The sequence below is a fragment of the Lissotriton vulgaris genome, chromosome 5 (genome assembly GCF_964263255.1).
Source record: "Lissotriton vulgaris chromosome 5, aLisVul1.2, whole genome shotgun sequence".
In the NCBI taxonomy this organism is placed as follows: Eukaryota; Metazoa; Chordata; class Amphibia; order Caudata; family Salamandridae; genus Lissotriton; species Lissotriton vulgaris.
This window is the reverse complement of record NC_141693.1, coordinates 247,771,702-247,792,828: the sequence shown is the minus strand read 5'-3', so window position 1 is coordinate 247,792,828 and position 21,127 is coordinate 247,771,702. Positions and strand designations below refer to the sequence as shown.

Sequence of the window (21,127 nt, the reverse complement as noted above, 5' to 3'; positions counted from 1 at the left end):
AGAGGAAAGGATCCTTGGAGTGAACCCGGGAGATGCTCGCAGCTCTGAGACTGAACCTTGGTGTGGTCGGAAGAGGAGCACTGATGCTACTGGAGGTCCTTCCCTAGTGCGACTTGTGGCTGATCGCTATCATGCTTGACGCAGATCCCTGTTCTGACTAAAGGAAGCCCATGATGTAATCTCAGAAGTGTGGCTTGAGGTGGATCCCTGAGGCGGGTTCCTGGTGGACATACGTTTGATTCTTGAAGAAGAATTCCTCTGTGGTCTGAGGTGGACTGCTGTGGACTGCTGTGGACTGCTGTGGACTGCTGTGGTGGATCGCTTACCCACATGCATGACCCGGTGGGAAACCGAGATGTAATCTGAAAGGACCTCTGCGGTGAACTGTGGCAGAAATTATTTGAGGTAGATCCCTGGCGTGGCAGGAGATTGATCCCCGGTGTGATCAGAGGCTGATATTTTGTTTGATCTTGGTCAGATCCCTATAGTTCTCTGATGTACCTCCCTGGTGTGAGGAATACGTGATCCCTAATGTGATCAATCGAAGGCTGATGATTTGTGTCTTCTAAAACGCATCCCTTGAGCGAATTTAGGCAGATCCCAGCTGTTACCAGACAGTTATCTTTGGCAGAACCAGAGGCTGATCCCTGGTGTGAGAGAGCCGATTCCTGGCTGGCCGGAAGTGGATACTTGCAGTAAACCCTTGGGGGGCGATCTCATGGCGGGGCTTGTGTTTCTGCTTCTTCTGCTAGCCCCAGGGGTTGCTTGTAAGGTAAGGAGGCTCTCTTTCTTCCTTGTTTCATTTATCGGTTCATCTGAAAGTCATGTTTTATTGTGGATCACACCAGGGCGCTAAAGCGCAGTTTGTTCTACCATTTCTTGCAGCGTAATAGACATCGTAATATTGGAATAGTATCACCCAGCTGTGGTAGGACCCTGAGTAAGAAGCGCTTCTGTGTTAATAATTTAGAACATATTGTGATGTTTAGGAAGTGCAGCGATCAGTGGATTCTGAGGGGTATATTTACTCAGTTTTAGCGTTATCAATCTTGAAACATTTTTACTAATTTAGTTTCCAGAAAATCACTACAAACTAGTGCAAATCAGCGCATTGAGCTGCTTTGCATTACTTAGAGCCAAGGAGGCATACCATGAGTGTTGCATGGGCATTCCCATACATCCCCCAACGTTTCTGGGCTAAGCCCTATTTACTTAAAAAAGTAGACAGGCTTTAGCATGAGGAAAAGTGGAGGAGTGTGGCCCAATGGTTAGAGCGGCAGACCCTGATGCAGAGATCTAGCCCGGGACCAGGGTTCAATTCCCCACCTCGGCGGGTCTTGGGCTCAAAATTCCACGGACCTGATAATTCTCGCCTTGGTGCCTATTCCAATCATGGAGTCCCACTCTGCAACTCTGGGCAATAGCTTGCTTAATCTCCACAATGGCCCCCACAACGCTAAGGATGCCTGGCCTCCACCTTGGGGGTGCCCAGGAGTGGACGCCTCACAGGGAAAGCCAGGATGGGTTCCACAGCGGTATTCGTACAAGCGCCTTGAGACCCTTGCGGCTGAGTAATGCGCTATACAAGTATCAATTTACAATTTTACAATAGCGCCCATTTCAAATTGGCGCTATGAAGTAGAAATGCTTTCATTTCTCCTTTCTTTTCTAAATTTGCATGTGTGCTGCTTTGTACAGCACACTTACAAAGTAAGAAAATGTTTAAAGTTTGTCTAAGCATAGTATTTTGTACTGGAAGGGAATCCGTCCAGTACAAAGTACAAAACCTTTGCTGGACTTACGGAGACACCCTTGCACTTTGGTGCAAAATTGTGCACGTGGCACACAGCAGCATATTTCTACGCCGGTGCTAAGAAGAGGGGAGGAGAGTACTTCTAACCATAGCTGACAGAGGAGCGTGCTCCACTGGCACCGAGGGGTAAGAGAGGTATTTGAAAGGAGGTGGATACACCCTCCCAAATAAACTGCAACAAACATAAAATATCCAGAACCTTCAAGCTCAAAATAAATCTTACGTGGCATACTCTGCTTAAATGCGGTAAAGGAAGCAATTCCTTTTTGTTATTTAACCCTCACACACGTTATTGGTGTCATGCTTCATCATCGGGTTCACCCTGACACCTAAAGGTCAGGGTGGGCTCAACCGTATTTCAGGGAGTACTTAGGAGATGTAGGCCAGGGGGTCTAAAGATAAAATTCCTACTGCGTTCCCCAGGTATCCCTTTATTTGCGGGGTCCTAGCGGATATTAAAATGAATATAAAAAAGGGATCTTTTGAAGGTAATGGTCCTATGACCCTAAGGAGATGCCAACATGTTTCAGCCCCTGGTTAAAGGCCTGCCCGGTCCTGAGCTTTCTTCAGGACAAAACAAAAGTTCCCTCCCTGGTATCAGTTAAGGATTTTTCTTATATATTTATATTTGACAGAACAGAAAGCTGTTTTCTTGTGAACAAAGTATGGAGGGTATACTTATCTCTCCATCTGGATTTAACGCAAAAATTCTGCCAGATTGTGGTGGAATGAGCGTTTCTCTCTGAGACTGGTAAGGGGGTAGCCTTGTAGTCAAACGTACTCCAAAGGTCCTGCCCCTCTCACAACCTAACCCCAATAGGGTGTGTGAGGGTTAATTAACAACAAGCATTTGCAATGCAATAGGTCTCGCATTAGGAAAGTTTGAGCTATTGGTATTGTGAATGACAACTTTTTTATTTATGTGTTGGTTTTGTAAATAGCGAAATTAATAGCTATGTCATTTACAATGTCAATAGTTTTAACTTACGCAAATGTGACACCTATATCATTTGTAATGCAATTTGTGTTGTATTTACGGGATTTAGATGTATTGACATTACAAATAACAATGGCTTTTAATTTTTTAAAATAATTAATACTTAAATACAAGTTATTGTAATTTATAATGGCAAAAGCTTAAACTTTTGTAAATAACTTTTGTGAAGATTATGTTCAGCGTATTTTATTGTGACGAAAATCCAAGAAAAGAAGTGAAATATTAACATATTTTTGTGACATCTGTAATAAAGCTTGAAACATTGAGAGAACATATTTGAACCAGTTGTTGTTGAATGGTTGCACAGATTGATGCTGTGGTGGCGCGGGGTGATGCTGCGGTGGCGCGGAGTGATGCAGTGGTGCCGCTGAGTGATGCTGTGGTGCCGCTGAGTGATGCTGTGGTGGCCCTGAAAGATGCTGTGGTGGCCCTGAAAGATGCTGTTGTGGCGCTGAGTCATGCTGTGGTGGCGTTAAGTGATGCTGTGGTCGTGCTGAGCGATGCTGTGGTGGCGCTGAGTGATGCTGTGGTGGCGCTGAGTGATGCTGTGGTGGCACGGAGTGATAGGGTGTTGGCGCTGAGTGATCCAGTGGTGGCGCTGAGTGATGCTGTGGTGGCTTAGAGTGATGCTGTGGTGGCGTAGAGTGATGCTGTGGTGGCGTAGAGTGATGCTGTGGTAGTGCTGTGTGATATTGTTGTGGCCCTGAGTGATTCTGTGGTGGCGCTGAGTGATGCTGTGGTGGTGGTAAGTGATGCTGTGGTTGTGCTGAGCAATGCTGTGGTGGCGCTGAGTGATGCTGTGGTGGCGCTGAGTGATGCTGTGGTGGCACTGAGTGATGCTGCGGTGGCGTTGAGGGATCCGGTGTTGGAACTGAGTGACGCTGTGGTGGCCCTGAGTGCCGCTGTGGTGGCGCTGAGTGATGCTGTGGTGGCGCTGAGTGGCACTGTGGTGGCGTTGAGTGGCGCTGTGGTGGTGCTGAGTGGCACTGTGGTGGCGCTGAGTGGCACTGTGGTGGCGCTGAGTGATGCTGTGGTGGCGCTGAGTGATGCGGTGGAGGTGCTGACAATGTAAATGACAATTTTTTTCACGTATGTTTTTTTTAATGCAGTGGAGAGGATGTATGTTTGTAGTGAAATTCAGTGGTTTGAATAGGAATTGTTAATTGTGAATCAATGTGTTCTTAATTGCGCACAGAGAAGAGCACAGCAAACAGGGGGCAGAGCTACAGACGCGGGGTAATTTCAACCCAAAGCAGGCATTTTGTAGCTTCTTAAGAGTCCATTGCACCATCTCCTCCAGTACATCAGAACATACCGAGGAACACCAAAAATAAGAGTAAGAACCAATGGCATCTTTGTGAATCCTGCACTAAGTGTTTGAATATATGGTGCATGTACGAGTGTGCACTTATGTTTATTTATGGTACACAGCAATTTAATTCACCTCAAGATGTGTACTCAGCAAAAAGAGCAATAGTGTCACAGTGTTTAACTAGCTTATATAAAGCGAGGCAGCTTGACAGTTTTCTGGAAGTGGCAGGCTTATGTGATATCTGACACCACAATCTCCAAGAAACCAGTTCAATAACAGTGCTTCAATCGTTGCCTAAACTAATGCCTCTAAATTTTAATTATTTTAATAATTGTAACATGTTGCACATTTGTATCCCTTACCCGCGTTTGCGATTTCTGATTAGGGAAACGTTGAAAACATTATTTTTGCAAGTTCAACTACCACTGGCTACTGAACTGAAATCTTATTTCATCCTCCAGGAGTTCTTAAATTATAACCTAAACACTGAAGAATTATTTTAATACTTCAATAAAAATAATCCAATTCCAAGCATTTACAAAAAAACAGGGCTTTTTGCTCTAGGCTATCGGGTAATGGCTGAAGGAAAGTATATAGCTTGTCACTTCTGATTAGAGGACTGTGCCTCTGCGCTTTGAATGAGAGCCCTGTATGGTTATAGGAAGGGCAGATATTAAAGATAATAAAATAAGGGGATAATAAAATAAGGCGGAATAGCACATATATGAAACCTGATCAAGTATGGCATAGAATGCAGTATACATTATCCTGCTCAGACAGATCCTCTGGCCAAGTATTTTATGACAGGCTTAATTTCTATATTCATACAGAATAGTACAAAATGCAATATCCAAATTGAGAAAATATTTTTCCAGCGCGCATAAAAATAATTAACACTGTCTCATGGACTTGCATGTACATATACAGGCTCCGGTTTGACCTTTGGCTCCTACCATCCACAACCAACGCTGCTGCCTGCAAGTCTGCGCAGCGGACGCAGGAGGTTTCAAGACATGATTGGAAAGGTGCTAAAGATAAAACAGCACAGGAAGTGACATTACTCTTTGCGGATATGATTAATTCTGTTTATGGAGCAAACTGCAGTCTTTAGATCAAGCATTTGCCGTTCTTGTACACTGTGCCTGTAAATAAGAGGGGCAGATTTACAACCCCTTGCACCATTTTTGCGTCATTTTCCCCATGTTAAAAATTACGCAAAAATGGCGTACGGGGCTTGTAAATCTGCCCCGAGATATTTTAGAAAATCACTGCACGTAAACTGTTATTTACGAGGGTCGCGTGAAGTATAGGTGTGGGGTTAATTAAACAGGACAGTGATTGGCCATCCATCTCGGCTAATGAACCAATCTAGTCAATTTGCTGGTTTGCCATTTGCAATAAATAAATCCGCTACCCAGGAAGAGGGAGACCTGTTCTCGCGTCTCTGAGCTGATTGAACCGAGCTGGGGGCATGCCCTTAAATACACCAAATGTTCTCCCTTAGCGATAATTATTGAGATGTGATGGCGCAACAGTTCCGATCCCATGTGGGAGGGAGGAGGTGGTGACGGGGTTACATCAAGTTAAATATTTGCAGCTTAGGCTTGCAGGCAGCTGTAGTTTCTTACAAACTATAGTCAACTTCGTTAAAACAAAAGAAACAAAACTAGGGATGTCAACATAATTATAAGGAGGCGTATGAGAGAGTAGACTGGTCTGTCAATGAACGATTTAGAATAAAGAAAAAAAGGATTTGCAGCCCCCGGACGCGGTGCTTGAACTGACAGGAGGCGGAGTGTGGTTGCGCCTGTATCGGTGCTGGTCTGAAGTCAGCTGGCCTCAGCCTGCTAATTCAACACCGTGTAAAAAAATAACTCGTAGTTGTAAGAACATAAGACCAAACCAGACAGTACAGGTATTCATTTAACCACTGCAGCACCATTTTGGGCCAAAAACCAATGATTTTGCACACAGCATGGGGCCCTGTTTCAGCAACAGCCTGTACGGGAAACCTTTTCTGTTTCCAGTGTTATTGTGAAACACTCGATTATTGGTGCCGGTGGACAGACAAAAGTAAACTGGGGAAAGAGCCTCTGACAGCGGCATCCCTAATCCCAAGCGAAGCCCCATAATAGAGGACTGGGGCAGATGCAGCGAGTCAATGAACTGCCACGCGAGACTGAGACCGTAACAAACATGGTGGCGCCCCGGAGCCTGAATAACGGCCCACAGAGGTGACTGATCGGAGTGCCGAAAGCGGTGCCAATTTCGTGCCCACAGGAAGGACAGCCGCCGCAGAGAGACAGACGTGACGGTTCCCGCAAACCCCAAGAGAAGGCCGCACCACAAATACCCGAGGTGATCGCTGGGGGTAACAGCAGCAGGGGAGACATGACAGGTGCACATGCCACAAAGCCATGTCTCAGGTCGATCCGAAAATGCTGCCACTCACAAATGGCGGTACCAGCAAGAGACCTTCCCCCGGCCGGAGTGAGGAGACTCTCAGTGCAGAGGTCGCTCCAGGACAAGCAGTCACAGACAGAAAACGGGGAACCACCGAAGAGCTATTGCCCCTTTCCTCTGTTCCATTAAAATAAGAACAGCAACCCGAGCGATCAGCGCCAGGCCTTAAGGCGCGAGGGAGGAGTTACAACCATGGGACGAAGCCACACAGGGGCGAGACGATCGAGGAGAGGGGGAACTGAGAAAAAGGACAAAAAGCAGCAATATAAAACCATTTTTTTAATGTACCTTTATATAGCGCCAAGTCGGCCTGAAAGTATTGGAGCACCGTACATGAGTCAGAGGGACCCTGCGGCCCGCGCCTGCCTACCGTAAGGTTCAGCCTCTAAGTGACGTCAGGCGGGCGCACGCACTTCCGCGCAGGCGCAGAGTGTTCTTGGCCGCTTCTCCGGGTCCGCTTGCTGATGGCGTACAAGAGGCGATGGACAGCACTGGAGCCCCTGGCCGTGTCGCCCCCGCCACGCTTGCCCGCTATAGCAGCACTGGAGCCCCTGGCCGCGTCGCGCCCGCCCGCCGTAGCAGCACTGGAGCCCCTGGCCGCATCGCCCCCGCCCGCCCGCCCATCCATTGAGAGCCGGGCAGAAGGAGCCCACAAGAAAACAGGGATTTCATCAAGAAAAGAGCCCATTGAGGGAAGGGGGGGAGCGTGTGTGTATGCAGTGTGTGTGTGCGTGTGTGTGCGAGTGTTTGTATGCGACGGCAGGGGTGGGTTCTCTGTATGTATGGGTGCATGCGTGCATGGGCGCTCGTGTGTGTGTCTCTGTGTATGCGCATGCCTGTGTGGTGTTGGAGCTTCCGAGGGGGGGGGAGCGTGGGTGTATGCAGTGTGTGTGTGTGTGTGCACGTGTGTGTATGCGACGGCGGGGGTAGGTTATCTGTATGTATGGGGGCGTGCGTGCATGGGCGCTCGTGTGTGTGTCTCTGTGTATGCGCATGCGTGTGTGGTGTTGGAGCTTCCGAGGCAGGAGATGGGCACGGCGCGCCCACGAGGTCAAATCTGCGCTCATGCCACTCTCGTGTCCACATTCCCAAATATGGCTGACAATAGTTGTCGAGCAGACAGCAATCAATGCTTCGCATTGAATGCAGGTCGCGCTCGACCTAAAAAGGAGTTGCCTTATTTCCTGCATCTAAGCGGAGTATGCCTAAGATTTATTTTGGGTTTGAGGTGGGAAGAGGGCCATATTTCTGTAAATATGGCACTCCTGCTCACTCCTTCTCACGCAGCACAGTGCAGCAGTTGTGGCTACTGTCCTGCACTTAGTGATAAAATCGTCGACACCCCGTTGAGCGGCAACTCACCCGAAAATCAACTTCAAATCTTTGATATATGAAGTACTAGTACCTCACAGTCACAGTACCTCAGAGGCATAACGGAGTGTCCAATGCTCCCTACATCCAAACTTCACTTCCTTTGGAGGAGCAGAAATGCCGAGAATTGCTCACAAATGCCTTTACGTCACAGTTTTGGTTGTGGCCACCTCACATTTTTTGCAAAGCCTACATACATTTTGCGATTCTCTAATTGCGATTTGCTAAAAATCACAATTTGAGAATCACTAAACTCTTTTTTGATACATATGGCCCGTAGTCTTGTAGGTTATAAAAGATTTAGGTTTATTAGGTTCAGATATGGTTACAAGTAAATCAGGTAAAGCCCCCACCAGGAGCATCACCCTGCTGCTCAGCCCTTCTCACTCCAACTGTCAACTAATCCAAGCACAAACACTCTCAACATTCCAACCTTACAAGGACCCCACTCACTGGCTGAGCAGCAGGGACTTGGAACTCGGGAGAGGATGCATAGTAACCAAGACAAGTCACAACACCAATGTTCATTTCAGAACCATGATCTTGGTAGATGTGGACATGAGGGTTTAGGGGAGTTCTGTCATCAGTTTCGAACCATGCTCCTTTGAGAGCTGTGCACAGGTGGGGTCAGTTAGATCCCAATATAGTTTTAGCTTCAGGTGAGAGCTGTGTTTGCAGGTCAGGAGAGAGCCTTGGACTAAGGTGAGAGTTGTGCAAAAAGTTGTGTTTAAAGGTCAGGAGAGAGCCTTGGATTCAGGTGAGAGTTGCATAAGAGCTGTGTCTGCAGGTCTGGGGTGAATCTTGGCTGCAGTTGAGAATTGTGCGAAAACTGTGTCTGTAGGTCAAGAGAAAGCCTTGGATTAAGGTGAGAGATGCTCGAGAGCTATATCATCGGGTCCGAACAAAGCCTTGAATTCAGATGAGAGCTGTGTCTGCAGATGAAATCTATAACCAGAAGAGAGGTATGCTGAGGCGTGAACTGTGCTTGGGTGGGATCTGTCCCCTGATGCGCATGAAGGTGATGACTGTGTTATGTTAAGAGCTGTTGTCAGATCAAACCTGCTGGTGTGGGTGAGAACTGTGTTCAGGTGAGAGCTGTGTGGTTAGTTGAGAGGCGAGGGTACACTCTGTACTTAATTTGTAAAAAGAAAAAAGTGCCAGGGCTCTCGCCAGGAGGCCACTGCAGCTTGCACCACACATTGCCCCTGAAATGGTGCCAATGACAGTAACAACACAACTCCTAACCATCACACTCCTACAAGTGTGACAATTTGGATGATTCCAGGCCCCCAGAGCTATAAGAATGGCTTGGGCGGCAAGCAATTCTAATTTTGAATGTATATTGAATTAATAATTACCTGTTGGGGTCATCCATAAGTTAGCCAGACAGTGCCATCTTGTGACATACTGTAACAAGCGCTGGTGTTGACAATAAGGTGCAGGTGCTGAGAACCGAAAAACGCCAGCTCTACTTAAGCACTAGTTCAGTGAGGCCTGTTAGTTTTTTAAGTAGTAGTAGTTTAGTTTATTAGTCAATTAAAACCATAATCAAAATCACACTGTTAAAAAGTACATAACGAATAAAAAGTAAAATGGATATAAAACAGGTATGTCATACAGCTAGTACAACCTTGACTCTTCGCGCTACATACCATTTGCTTTCTTCAACTTCCCTTTCTAAAAATTTTAGTCAGGATACCAACACTAATCTATGTTAGATAAAAAGTGACTAAACAGAAATCATTTGTTATCCTAATGTATAAAAAGGCAAGCTTTTTGCACAGATAACTAAAAAAGTCTCTCAAGTACAATAATATATATAATTAAAATGCCTATAAGCAGTACTAAGAAAGGTATAAATACGGTGCCAGATGGACTATGAAACCCACTATAAAAACAATTATACAAATATTCACATCATTAAAAATACAGAAATAGATAAAGTAATTATCTGAGTCTAATGAGATAGGGAACTACTAGTTTTAGTCCCTAGCAGTCCGTTTTCACAGTTACTGTGCGTGCTCAGTTAACATTAAGGGTTTCCGAGTTATCACAATTTAGGAGTACATTCAGAGACCACCTCCAGATTACACATCACATATCCTGTTAGCTGATCATTTTCTTAAAACAGATCATTAAACGAGTCAGTCTAATGTTCAGCATGGTGTTGATTGGGTCCATGAACTCCACCAGTGCATGCCTGCAGGACCTAATTCCCCGTTCAAGGAACTCCCGTCTTAACAGAACTCTTCGTTGAACCATCAAAGAGGGACAAACACAGACAATGTGAAGCAGAGATTCAGGCCCCTGGTGGCATAGACGGTAAGACTGGTCTTCACTTTGACCGGACATCCTCCAGTTTGGCATGAGGCCTAGAGTGGGTATTTCTCCAAATCTTAGACCCAAAAACAACTGTTTGATCTTCCGGTGATAAGGCGCTGCTAGCAAGGCTGATTCCCTTAAAGTGGAATATGATTTCAACACCAGCCACCCGTGGGGACGTTTTGACAGGGTATCTTTGTCTGCCATCCAACTTTGCAATTTTGTAGATTTATTTACGAGCTTCTTAAAGATTTGCCTAGAGATATTAGAGTTCCAAAGGTCACCAAGATCAAGCGTCTTAATGCTGCTTTCTAAAAATATCTTGTTAGCACAGTTGCCCCTTTGCAAGTTAATTTCAGTCCAGACTAGATTTGCCAGAGTGTTTTCTGCTGCTGCTCACAAGTTATAACATAGCTTTAGGAACACCGCTGCCCTAGCGAGTGTCTGTTTTGTAAGCAGAAATTCTAGCCGGATTTGCACAAGAGAAGCCGACTTGGGGAGCCTAAAAATTTGTTTATATGCTCTTATCATTAGTTTTTCTAACAAAAGAGCATCATGGCCCAACATAATCTCCATTACATATGCAAGGGTTGGCAAAAGTTTGGCTTTCAGAACTGTTCCATGGACTTTAGATCGTGACCTTTAATAGAGCTGGCCAGTGACGAGAAGCCATAATTAAGGGCCTGCGCTTTCGCCCTAATTGCCTTCTTCTGGGAAACAAAGGAGGAATTTGCATCTTTTTTCACTCCTAGATATACGTAGAGTTTGACCTCCTCAATTTTATTTCCGTTAATAGCCATTTTCGATTTGTCTTGACGGGACGATTGCACACATCACACTTGTTTTTGAAAAATGTATTTCCAGGCCATTCTTTTCAGTGTAAGCTCCCAGAGTGTTGAGCAGTCTTTTGAGTCCTATACGCGTGTTGCTGAACAACACCAAGTCATCTGCATAGAGGATATGTGACAATTGTTTACCTCCTACAGACGGAGCATGGGCAATCTCTTCATCAAGCTCAGTGGAAAGATCTGCCAAAAATAGGTTAAAAAGAAAGGGGGCTGGGACACAGCCCTGCTTTACGCCTAAAGTTGTTGGACCTTCCTTGATAGGCAAGAGCTGTCTCCGATTTTGATTTTGACCCAGGTGTCGGAGTATACAAGTCTAATTGCTTGTAGGATGCTCGATGGTATGCCCCATTGCTGAAGATTAGCCCATAATTTGTCCAGAGGGACACCATCAAAAGCTGCTGTTAGTTGTGCTCGCGGAAGAGCCACGTGGGTGTGGGTGTGCTGTGCTCAGGTGAAAGCTGTGCACAGAGAGCTCTTTCTGTGCTTCTGTAAGATTTGTCTCGAGTGTGAGAGGTGTGAGAGTTGTTCTTTCTCAGGTAAACATTGTGTTCAGTTTAGTACAGTTGTCATGTAGGAGTTAAGTCAGGTGAAAGATGCGTGTTTAGTGACATCTTTGATGAGTTCATGTCCGTACGAAGGTAAGAGCCTTGTCTGTATAGTGGTAGGGTGCTGTTTGTAGTCGTATAAAGGTTGTGCTCTTGTGCGGTCAGGTGAGAGCTGTCCTCAAGTGAGGGGTACTGCCAGGTGAGAGCTCTGAAGAGTGAAGTCTCTACACAGACGAGGGCTGTGGCCAGGTGAGAGCTGTGTCTGATAGAGCTAAAGTAAGGAGAGAAAGCTGCTTTGGTGACTACTTTGCTCAGAAACTGGGCTCAGGTGAGAGCTCCAACAGAGGGGGTGGGGGTGAGGGTGTCATCATTCAGCTAAGAACTGAGGTCGAGTGACAGCTGTGCCAGTGGCTGTTTTACTCAGGGGGAATAACCCTCAGGTGAGAGCTGTCATTGAGATCTTTTGTGAAACATTCCTGTGTTAGTCCCCTGATACCCCAAAGGGTGACAGTGCTGAGCTATACAGGTGCTGATTGATTGATTAGCATCATCAAGTTAATGTTGTGGCCAGTAACACTGGTCAAAACTGCAACAATCAATCAATCAATTAATAAATCAGTCATTTGTTAAGCACACTACATACCCGTGAGGGTCTCAAGGCGCTGGGGGGAGGGTGGGGCCGCTACTGATCGAACAGCCAGGTCTTGAGTATGCTCCTGAAGGTCAGCAGGTCTTGGGTCTGGCGTAGGCTCAGTGGGAGGGTGTTCCATGTCTTGGCGGCGAGGTGGGAGAAGGATCTCCCGCCGGTGGTTGTTCTTCGAATGCGCGGGACGGTGGTGAGTGAGAGGTTGGCGGAGCGTAGCTGGCGGTTGGGGGTGTCGAAGGAGAGCCGTCTGTTGAGGTAGGCTGGTGCGGTCTTGTGGAGTGCCTTGTGTGTGTGGATGAGGAGCTTGAAGGATATCCTCCTGTTGACGGGAAGCCAGTGCACGTTTCTCAAGTGGGGGATGATGTGGTCATGTCGTGGTACATCGAGGATCAGTCGTGCCGAGGTGTTTTGGATGCGTTGTAGTCGATTGATGAGCTTGGTCGGGGCTCCCGTGTAGATGGCGTTTCCATAGTCGAGTCTGCTGCTGAGAGAGGGCCTGGGTGACTGTCTTTCTTGTATCTGTCGGGATCCATCTGTAGATCTTGCGGAGCATGCAGAGGGTGTTGAAGCAGGAGAAGGAGGCGTTGACTTGCTTGGTCATTAAGAGCGTTGCGTCGAGGATGATTCCCAGGTTGCGAGCGTAGTCGGTGGCGGTCGGGGCTGCCCCCAGTGCTGTTGGCCACCAGGAGTTGTCCCAGGCTGACAGGTTGGAGCAGAGGATGAGGACCTCCTTCTTGTCCGAGTTCAGCTTCAGACGGCTGATCTTCATCTAGTCGGCGACGGCCTTAATTCCTTCTTGGAGGTTGGCTTTGGCGGTGATGGGGTCCTTGGTGAGGGAGAGGATCAGTTGAGTGTCGTCGGCGTAGGAGATTATGTTGAGGTCGTACTGTAGGGCGATGTGTGCAAGCGGGGCCATGTAAATGTTGAACAGTGGTGGGCTGAGGGAGGATCCTTGGGGTACGCCACAGATGATCTCGGAGGCTTAGGAACGGAATGGGGGAGGCGAACGCTCTGGGTTCTGCCGGAGAGGAAGGAGGTGGTCCATTCCAGAGCCTTGTCTCGGATCCCTGCGGCGTGGAGGTGTGCGCGTAGTGTGTGGAGGCAGGTGTCGAAAGCGGCGGAGAGGTCTAGGAGGATGAGTGCTGCAGTCTCCCCTTTGTCTAGCAGGGTCCTGGTGTCGTCGGTGGCGGCGATGAGGGCGGTCTCTGTGCTGTGGTTGCTGCGGAACCCTGACTGGGAAGGGTCCAGGAATCTGTTCTCCTCGAGGTATCGGGTTAGCTGTCTGTTAACGATTTTCTCGATGACCTTGGCCGGGAAGGGGAGCAGAGAGATGGGTTGGAATTTCTTGAGGTCTCTTGGGTCTGCTTTGGGTTTTTTGAGTAGGGCGTTGATCTCGGCGCGTTTCCAGCTCTCTGGGAAGGTTGCGGTCTTAAGGGAGAGATTGATGACGTTGCATAGGTGGGGTGCGATGGAGCTGCTTGCTTTGTTGAAGACGTGGTGCAGGAATGGGTCTGACAGAGAGCTGGAGTGGATTGTGCTCATGGTCTTGATGGTTTCATCGGCGCTCACCCTGGTCTCAGCTAGTAAGGGGACGTGGTTGATGGTGTGCGGAGGGTCTGTTGTGTTGCTGTCTGTTGGGGCTGTTTGGGTGTTGAAGCTGTCGTGGATGTCTGCTATTTTGTGGTGGAAGAAGGTGGCGAGTGAGTCGCACAAGGCTTGCGACGGAGGGATGTCGTTGGTGTTGTAGCTGGGGTTAGAGAGTTCCTTCACGATGTTGAAGAGCTCCTTGCTGTCGAGTGCGTTGTTGTTGAGGCGGTCTTCTTGGCAGCCCTGATGAGGGCAACCACCATTATACCACTGCAGTACATCTGCAGGTCTCCTGATGCACATCTACAACTCAGTGGCGTAACAAAACTTGAGGCGGTCCCCTGCAAAGGCCAGCCTGGAGCTCTCAGAAGCTGCCCATGCACAGTGCAGGATGGGGTCCACTGGAGCTCGGTGCCCCCCCCGCACCATGGGGGCTGTGGGGGCTATTGTCATGCTACTGCTACGACTCTGTAAATAGGCTTGTCATCCTCAGGTCTCTGAATCTACAGCTCACCCTTAAGTCTCTGAACGTTCTCAAATTTCTGGATGTCACCAGGCACAAACTCTCTTGACCATCTTCAGTGATCCTAACTTCCCACAAGCCGCGGGAGGATCATGCACGCTATCTGATCTGTAAACTTCTGCTCACCATCAGGGACCCTTGAAATGTCCTCACATTGAGAACCTGAGGCTCCAGCTCATGACCTAGTTCCACAGGCTCTCACTCAATCTCACATTTGTAGCAAAGACTGCTAAAAACCCTGCTGATTCACTCCACCCCTGAGCCAAATTTGCCATTCTTCTGGCGGGCTTGGTGATTTACTTCCCTTCAGGACAGGGCCCACTTAGTCACTCCCCAGGTCCTCTAATGTACTTTGTTCACACTTCCAGTGCCTTTGTTTATTGAGTCCAATAATACTCACTTGTTTATCCTCACGGTAGACTACTTTTCCATGTCACTGCATTCACACATCGATAAGGTGGTTTAATGAGCCTAGTAATACAAGCTCATTTTCACTCACAAGGGACCGCTTTAACGTTTCTGCTCCTCTGAACATGGATTTGCCGGTGGTCTCCGTTTTTTAACCCCTCTATTTCCCTTCAGCATACCTCGCATTAAATTACTTCTCATTACTCCCCCCATGATAACCAGAAGAAGGAGTGCCTTCCTTTTTCCCAAATCTACTTCCCATCATCCTCTGACGTCCTAAAACGTAGTAATGTCTACAATAGAAGTTTAGGATCTGCTTTGTGCTCTGCAATCCTTTTCATCCTGATGACGACCCTGGAATCACTTTATGGTGGAAACGCCTTCAAGAAAACAAGGCAGAAAGGCTCTTTAAATTGTGATGACTGTTGAGCAACTTTGAGCTCTCTTAATCTAATCATTTTTCAAGTGCTCCTTGAAATTATTCTTTACATTTTATGTTGGCTATATTTGTCTATCTGTATGTTACTATTGATCTCATTATCAGGCTTTTTTGTTGTTATACCCTTCCCTTGCACCTGTGATCACCAGCATCGCAGAGCATGACTGTTTTTTGTAGACTTCATGTACATATGCAAAGATTGCATACTTTGTGTATGTTAATTGGATATATTGTATTCAGATACGTGGTCTCTGCAAAATTACATGTTTGCAATGTTTGCAAATAGATATGAATCATTACTATCTACACATCTGATGAATCTTTTCTACCCATAATTATACACAGTTGGACTTTTGTTGTTTTTCAAACGTCAGTGCAGTCTTGACAGATTTTCATAGTTACCATGATCAGTGGAACAAGTTGACCTCTAAGGGGTTAGGAGTGGGCCTTACCAGGCTGCTCTCTGCGAATATGCCTGGGGAGTGACATTTTGCACTCCCCATGACAGAAAAAGTTTTTGGGGGCCTCACTGAAGAGAGGTTTGGAGTGTTAATAGAGCTGCTCAGCATTGGCCGCTCCCCAAGGCCTCACTAGAGCGTGCTGCACCCACCTTGGGGGACTCATTGTAATTTTTCTGTACATAACAATGAGCCTCCCCCGACTTTAACTGGAACATGATGATTTTGGTGCAATAAACTTGAAAATCTAAATGTTATTTGGCAGAAATCCTCAATTGAGGGATATTTATAGAACAGCGGGGGAGATTTTAGCAGGTGTAGTAAATATTCCACCAACCACTATGGAGTTCCTAATGATGGCCTCATTACATCAAATAATATGGGATGAGGAATTTCCTGACTGAGTTCCTCACCTCAGAAACAAGGCTAATGAAGAAATATCCTATTTGTTCTGCAGTTCCAAGTTGAGGAACTTGGAAAATTTGCAATTTCACCCTGCACAAATCCCACTTGGTTCCTGTTTGTGTGCGAAAGACAACTTAAGTGCTGTAATTTTGCACCAGTTGTAATCACTATTTGGGTCAAAGTCCTGTTCACCACAATACGTGAGTAATTTCTTTGCATAGTTAATAAAAACTAATGCAGTACACAGATCATAAGAATGGATAATAGTAAATAAAAACATGATAAAAAAACATTGCATCAATTAAAATTAAAATTACGTTAAAACATTTAAAAGACCGATCTGCTAAAAAAGCCTATGTGTAAGCAATGCAAATATATGAGCCAGATGTACCGTATTATTAGTGTTCCAACTATCCTTCCTAGGTTGGGCCAGGTATCACCAGAAAGAATTGTCCAGAATGTGCAAAGTGCAGTGCGCCCGTTGAGAAGAGGACAGTCCTCAGTGCCAGCAGTGTCCTTGAAAATAGCGATACTTGTGGGCCAAGTTCAGAAAGTGCAAAGTGCAGTGCATCCTTTTGAGAAGGCTATCGCTGCGCTCCAACAGTTTCCAAATGTAAGGATGTGCCGTATTCCCAAGAATACGGTGCACTCCTGCCTTTCCCTTAGCACTTTCCCCATGCCACTGGACTCAAGCTATCCTGGCTGAAGAGGGGTGAAACCCTGAAACCGGTCCTAGGATGCTTGTTTCCAGTCCAGGGAGGACCTGGCCTGGCAGTTCGGGCTGGACTGTTCCCATTGGGCACAGGGTCAAGACTGATTTGCATTTGCATATGGCTGGGTTCAAACTGGAATGGCATGGTGAGCAAAAAAAAAACGATGGCTTTAGGCCCAGATCTCTGTACTGGCGTGAATGGTATGACATTGTTCTGCATTCTGTCCATCAATTGTTGTTTTTGCATTTCCCTTAGCACTGCCGCTAAATGTAGCTGCCTAGCACCAATGCAGGCACTCTTGCTCCATTGAGTGAGGGTGCCTGCATTACAGGGACCTGCACATAAACAATCAGTATTGGTGTTTTGTAACTTCTATGTGTGCTGCCGAATGCAGTATAGAATTTGCAAATCCTAATTTTTTTTAATGATTGTTTGCATGCAGGAAGGGCACCTTCCTGCACATAAACAATGGTGTTTTGTCGTTTCTATGTGTGCTGCACAATGCAGCACACATGCAGCATGGCTTCTGCCTCAGTATGTAGCCTTGTCTTCAACCAGCGAGAGCCTTTTTATTGATTACCAAACCAATTTTTAAAGGCTGCATGGATGGTTTTGTAATTACAAAGCTGGGACTGGCCAGTTTTTGCAAGAGATTCCTGAAGACAGCTCCTGACAGGCAATCTATTCCTGCTCTGCAGTTCTTGCCAAAGGAGATGGTTTAAGATATTTGGGGTGGCGTTTCTGACTGTATCCCAGCAGATGATAAATGTTCCTTGCCTTGCCAGAGACTGTTTCGTTAGGCCGAACTCCAGGGGAATCTCTTCCTCCGAAGAGCAATTTGGAAATTTGAACAAGATTCTGTATGCTCACCTCAGGAATTGTAGTGAGACTGTAGTGTGAAAGCGTGAAAGACACTCAAACTTATAGGAAGAACTAATAATGTAACCAATTCAGGTCACCCACAGGTTTCTGATTTTACATAGAGCTAAGAAATGATACATTCCCAGTAATTGTCACCTCAAATAGTCCAGTCCTGTCATATATCTCAGTCTCAATAGTTCACTTTCCATGTTTACTTGGCGGGTGGCCATTTCTGCGACTTCATTCTTTCATGCGATCTTTTTTATACATACATCTTTGAACTTCTGACTCATTTCAAGACCTGATAATCATGCAGAGCAGTCAAAGACAGACTTTCAGTAATGGGAAATTTCACGTGTTGCGGCAAATTCAGTGCCCTTGATTCAAACTGATTTCAGACACTCTCATGTAAGGGTGGGCGTAAAATCCGTTTCGCGGGCGAATTTGCGGATTTTCCGTGATTTCGCGATCCGCGAATCTCGCGAAATCGCTGTAAGATCCGCGAATCAGCGGGGACGAATTTTCAGCCAAGCAAGGGTTACAGCAGCAGGTGCAAAAGTTGAACCTAATTTCTTTGTAACCTTTTACAAAAGGGTTACAAACAAATTAACTTCAACTTGGACACCTGCTGCTAATTGCTTCCTGGCACCTCGTTGCCTACTTGCAACTATTCTCTGACCCTGCTCTGACCCTTGAAGCAAGGTCAGAGAATAGTTACAAGTAGGCAACGAGGCACCTGTCCAAGGAATTAAACCTCATCAGGAAGCACTTACAGATATAAAAAACAGGAAGAAGGGAGAGGATGGCAAATACACCCATTTTGAGTTGTCAGGAGGGGTTAAACTAAAAGAGACCTTTACAGCACAATTTTCCTATGCATTTTGCTAAAAATAAAAAGCTGTATGTTCTGTAGGGGCAACTCAGGAATCTGGCCTTTCAGAGATCCGGCCTCTCTTTCTTTCTCTCGTTCTCTCTCTCCCTCTCTCTTTCCCTCTCCTTCTCTCTATCTATCTATCTATCTATCTATCTATCTATCTATCTATCTATCTATCTCTCTCTCCCTCTCCCATAAACAACTGCATGGGTAAATTCGCTATGCAAGCGGCTCGCAAAGACGCAAAAAACCCCGCGAACACGCAAAAAACCCCGCGAACACGCAAAAAAACAAAAATCCGCAAATTCGCACAAATTCGCGAATTTTGCGGATCGCGAATTCGCAAATCCGCAAATTCGCGGATCACAAATTTGCAAAATTCGCCAATGCTTACTCTCATGTCAAAGCCACCATCAAATTCACTGGGGAAAGAACATGGTGCTCTCTGTATCTACTGTACAGCAAGCTACAGTAACCTGGGCTATTTTTAATTCTAGATCAGGGCAGTGTGTAATTTTTGTTACATGATGATCGTAGTCTGCATGGATCTCCATTACGGGGCAGGCCATAGTACGCGTGGGTTCCTGTTTTTTTTACGCCTACGCCAGTCGTGTAATCGTCTTTCGCAAAACTTGTTTTGGAGCAAAAATGTCTTATGTTAACTCTGAAACTGGATGTGCGCCATGTCTTTTTCTCTTGCTTTAGTTCTAGTCAGGTAATTTACAAGTATTTTCAAGATGAGTAATACCTCGGTAACCTTTTTTTGCGAAGGATTCGACAGTGTATTTTCTCTAGTTTTTGTGAGAATAGCGGGTGTTAAATGATGAAGAAACTACGCAAGTCTCCCAAAATAGTCACTTGGTTCGCTACATGGGGCACAGAAAGTAGCACTGAAACTGGGCTCCAGTTTGGAAACTATTTGAGCATTTTTCCAATGTGCCACCACAAGTCTTATATTGGCTCCAGGTGATCGATAGAACAAATTCCATGCTAGTCCCCTCAAACATAAAATCCATCCAGGTGATGCTTCGACATTAAAAAGTGCAGGCCCGTATATTTAAAAACTCAGCTGCACAATGAACCTAGAACTTAAGGGTATGCATTAAAGAACATTGCACTAGTGCGAATACAAAGCCACTCTCCAACTTTAACCATGAGTTAGGGCATTCCTTTATATTGCTTTAGATTACTGGTAGAAAAGCAATATAACATTAAAAATAAAATGCTAAGTCCTAATCCAGCACTGGGCCAACCTCTTACCATTGATTATCTGATGGATCTTTCTAGTCGATTGAGTGGTAAAGGGAGTTATCATTAGTCAAAAAATCGAATTAACACTGTAACTCATTTGACTACATAATGAAAAATAGGAACTGGGAAATAAAGTTAAGAAGTTTATTGCAAGTTAACAGTCAAGTTAATGTAAATGAATCTCAAAACCATGCTCTAAAGATACAAGATATCAACCGGATAACCAGACCTGATTAAGAAGTTCCCGCGCATCAGAATGAGGGAACCAAGAAGTTTGGTCACAGCAGTGCAACAAATTAGGAATAGAAACTGGGAGTCTCCAATCCTCCCTCCTCAGCATGAGTGATGTCTAAAAGTCATCTAGTTTAGAGTCTTGAACCATCAAGGGTGATTGAACCTGGAAGAGTCTCAAAAAGCTGGGAAATAAAAATTGCTGGAAGGTGTCAGCATTGCAGAAACTCGGTCAAAAGTCCTCAAGGGATAGGGAAATAAGTGTTAGCCTGAGACACACTCAGCAAAGAGTCAAAGGGGAAGTATAGAGGTCTGTACTCTCAAAGACCAAAGGAATAGTGGCACAATAAACCTCTGAGAACACCATTTAATACCACACGAATCTTGTGAGTGACACCTCCTGTTGATGCCATCAGGGGCTCCATTGTCCTTTCCATTCTCACGGTGTGAGCTGCAACGCTAACAGATTCTCCCAGACCAGTCTTGTGAAGGTAGCTGACCTTGGGTACCCTACACCTCTTAATACATGATTGGATAGGGATTGTCAGTGAACACTTTGGCTCTCCATGTTCTTTGTCAAGGTCCTCGTCTCAGGCTCTGTATCACCAATATAGTGTTACATCTGTTATTAAACTAACAAAACATGTGAACACACCAGCAAGAAAAAGACACTCAAGCAGAAATGTAAAAGCAGAAATACAGCCCTACTTAAGTCGACTTTAAACGTATTATTCAATGGTGCACATTTAAAACAAGTTCATATGTGCACATACACCTATAAATAAATTAAAGATGTCAGTACATACATTCAAATCAGATTCATGTTGCACTTTAAGTAAATGCAATATAACTTGGAATACATGACTATAGATGTAAGTGCGAACTATATTCCAAATGCAAATGTAAAAACATTATTACACATGTTTGCATAAATCTTTTTTGTTTCTGAAGTAAATGTATTTTCATAGTGTTGGAATGGTTTATTAGGTTCCTAAAAACTAAATATCATATTAATAACGTTACAGGCTTTTCCTATATGTCAAACCCTATTTTGTGGTTC

General features: G+C 45.6%; 1 protein-coding gene across 1 annotated transcript in view; it reads left to right on the top strand.

The window, feature by feature from the left end:
• Nucleotides 1-327: 327 nt before the first annotated feature.
• The window catches only part of TNFRSF8 (TNF receptor superfamily member 8), a 256,447-nt gene continuing 235,647 nt past the window's right edge, over nt 328-21,127 (top strand). Inside the window, exon 1 of the mRNA XM_086921280.1 lies at nt 328-772. Within this exon, the coding sequence (XP_086777406.1) occupies nt 719-772 (54 nt within the window). The 5' untranslated portion in view covers nt 328-718. The remainder of the gene's footprint in view (nt 773-21,127) is intronic.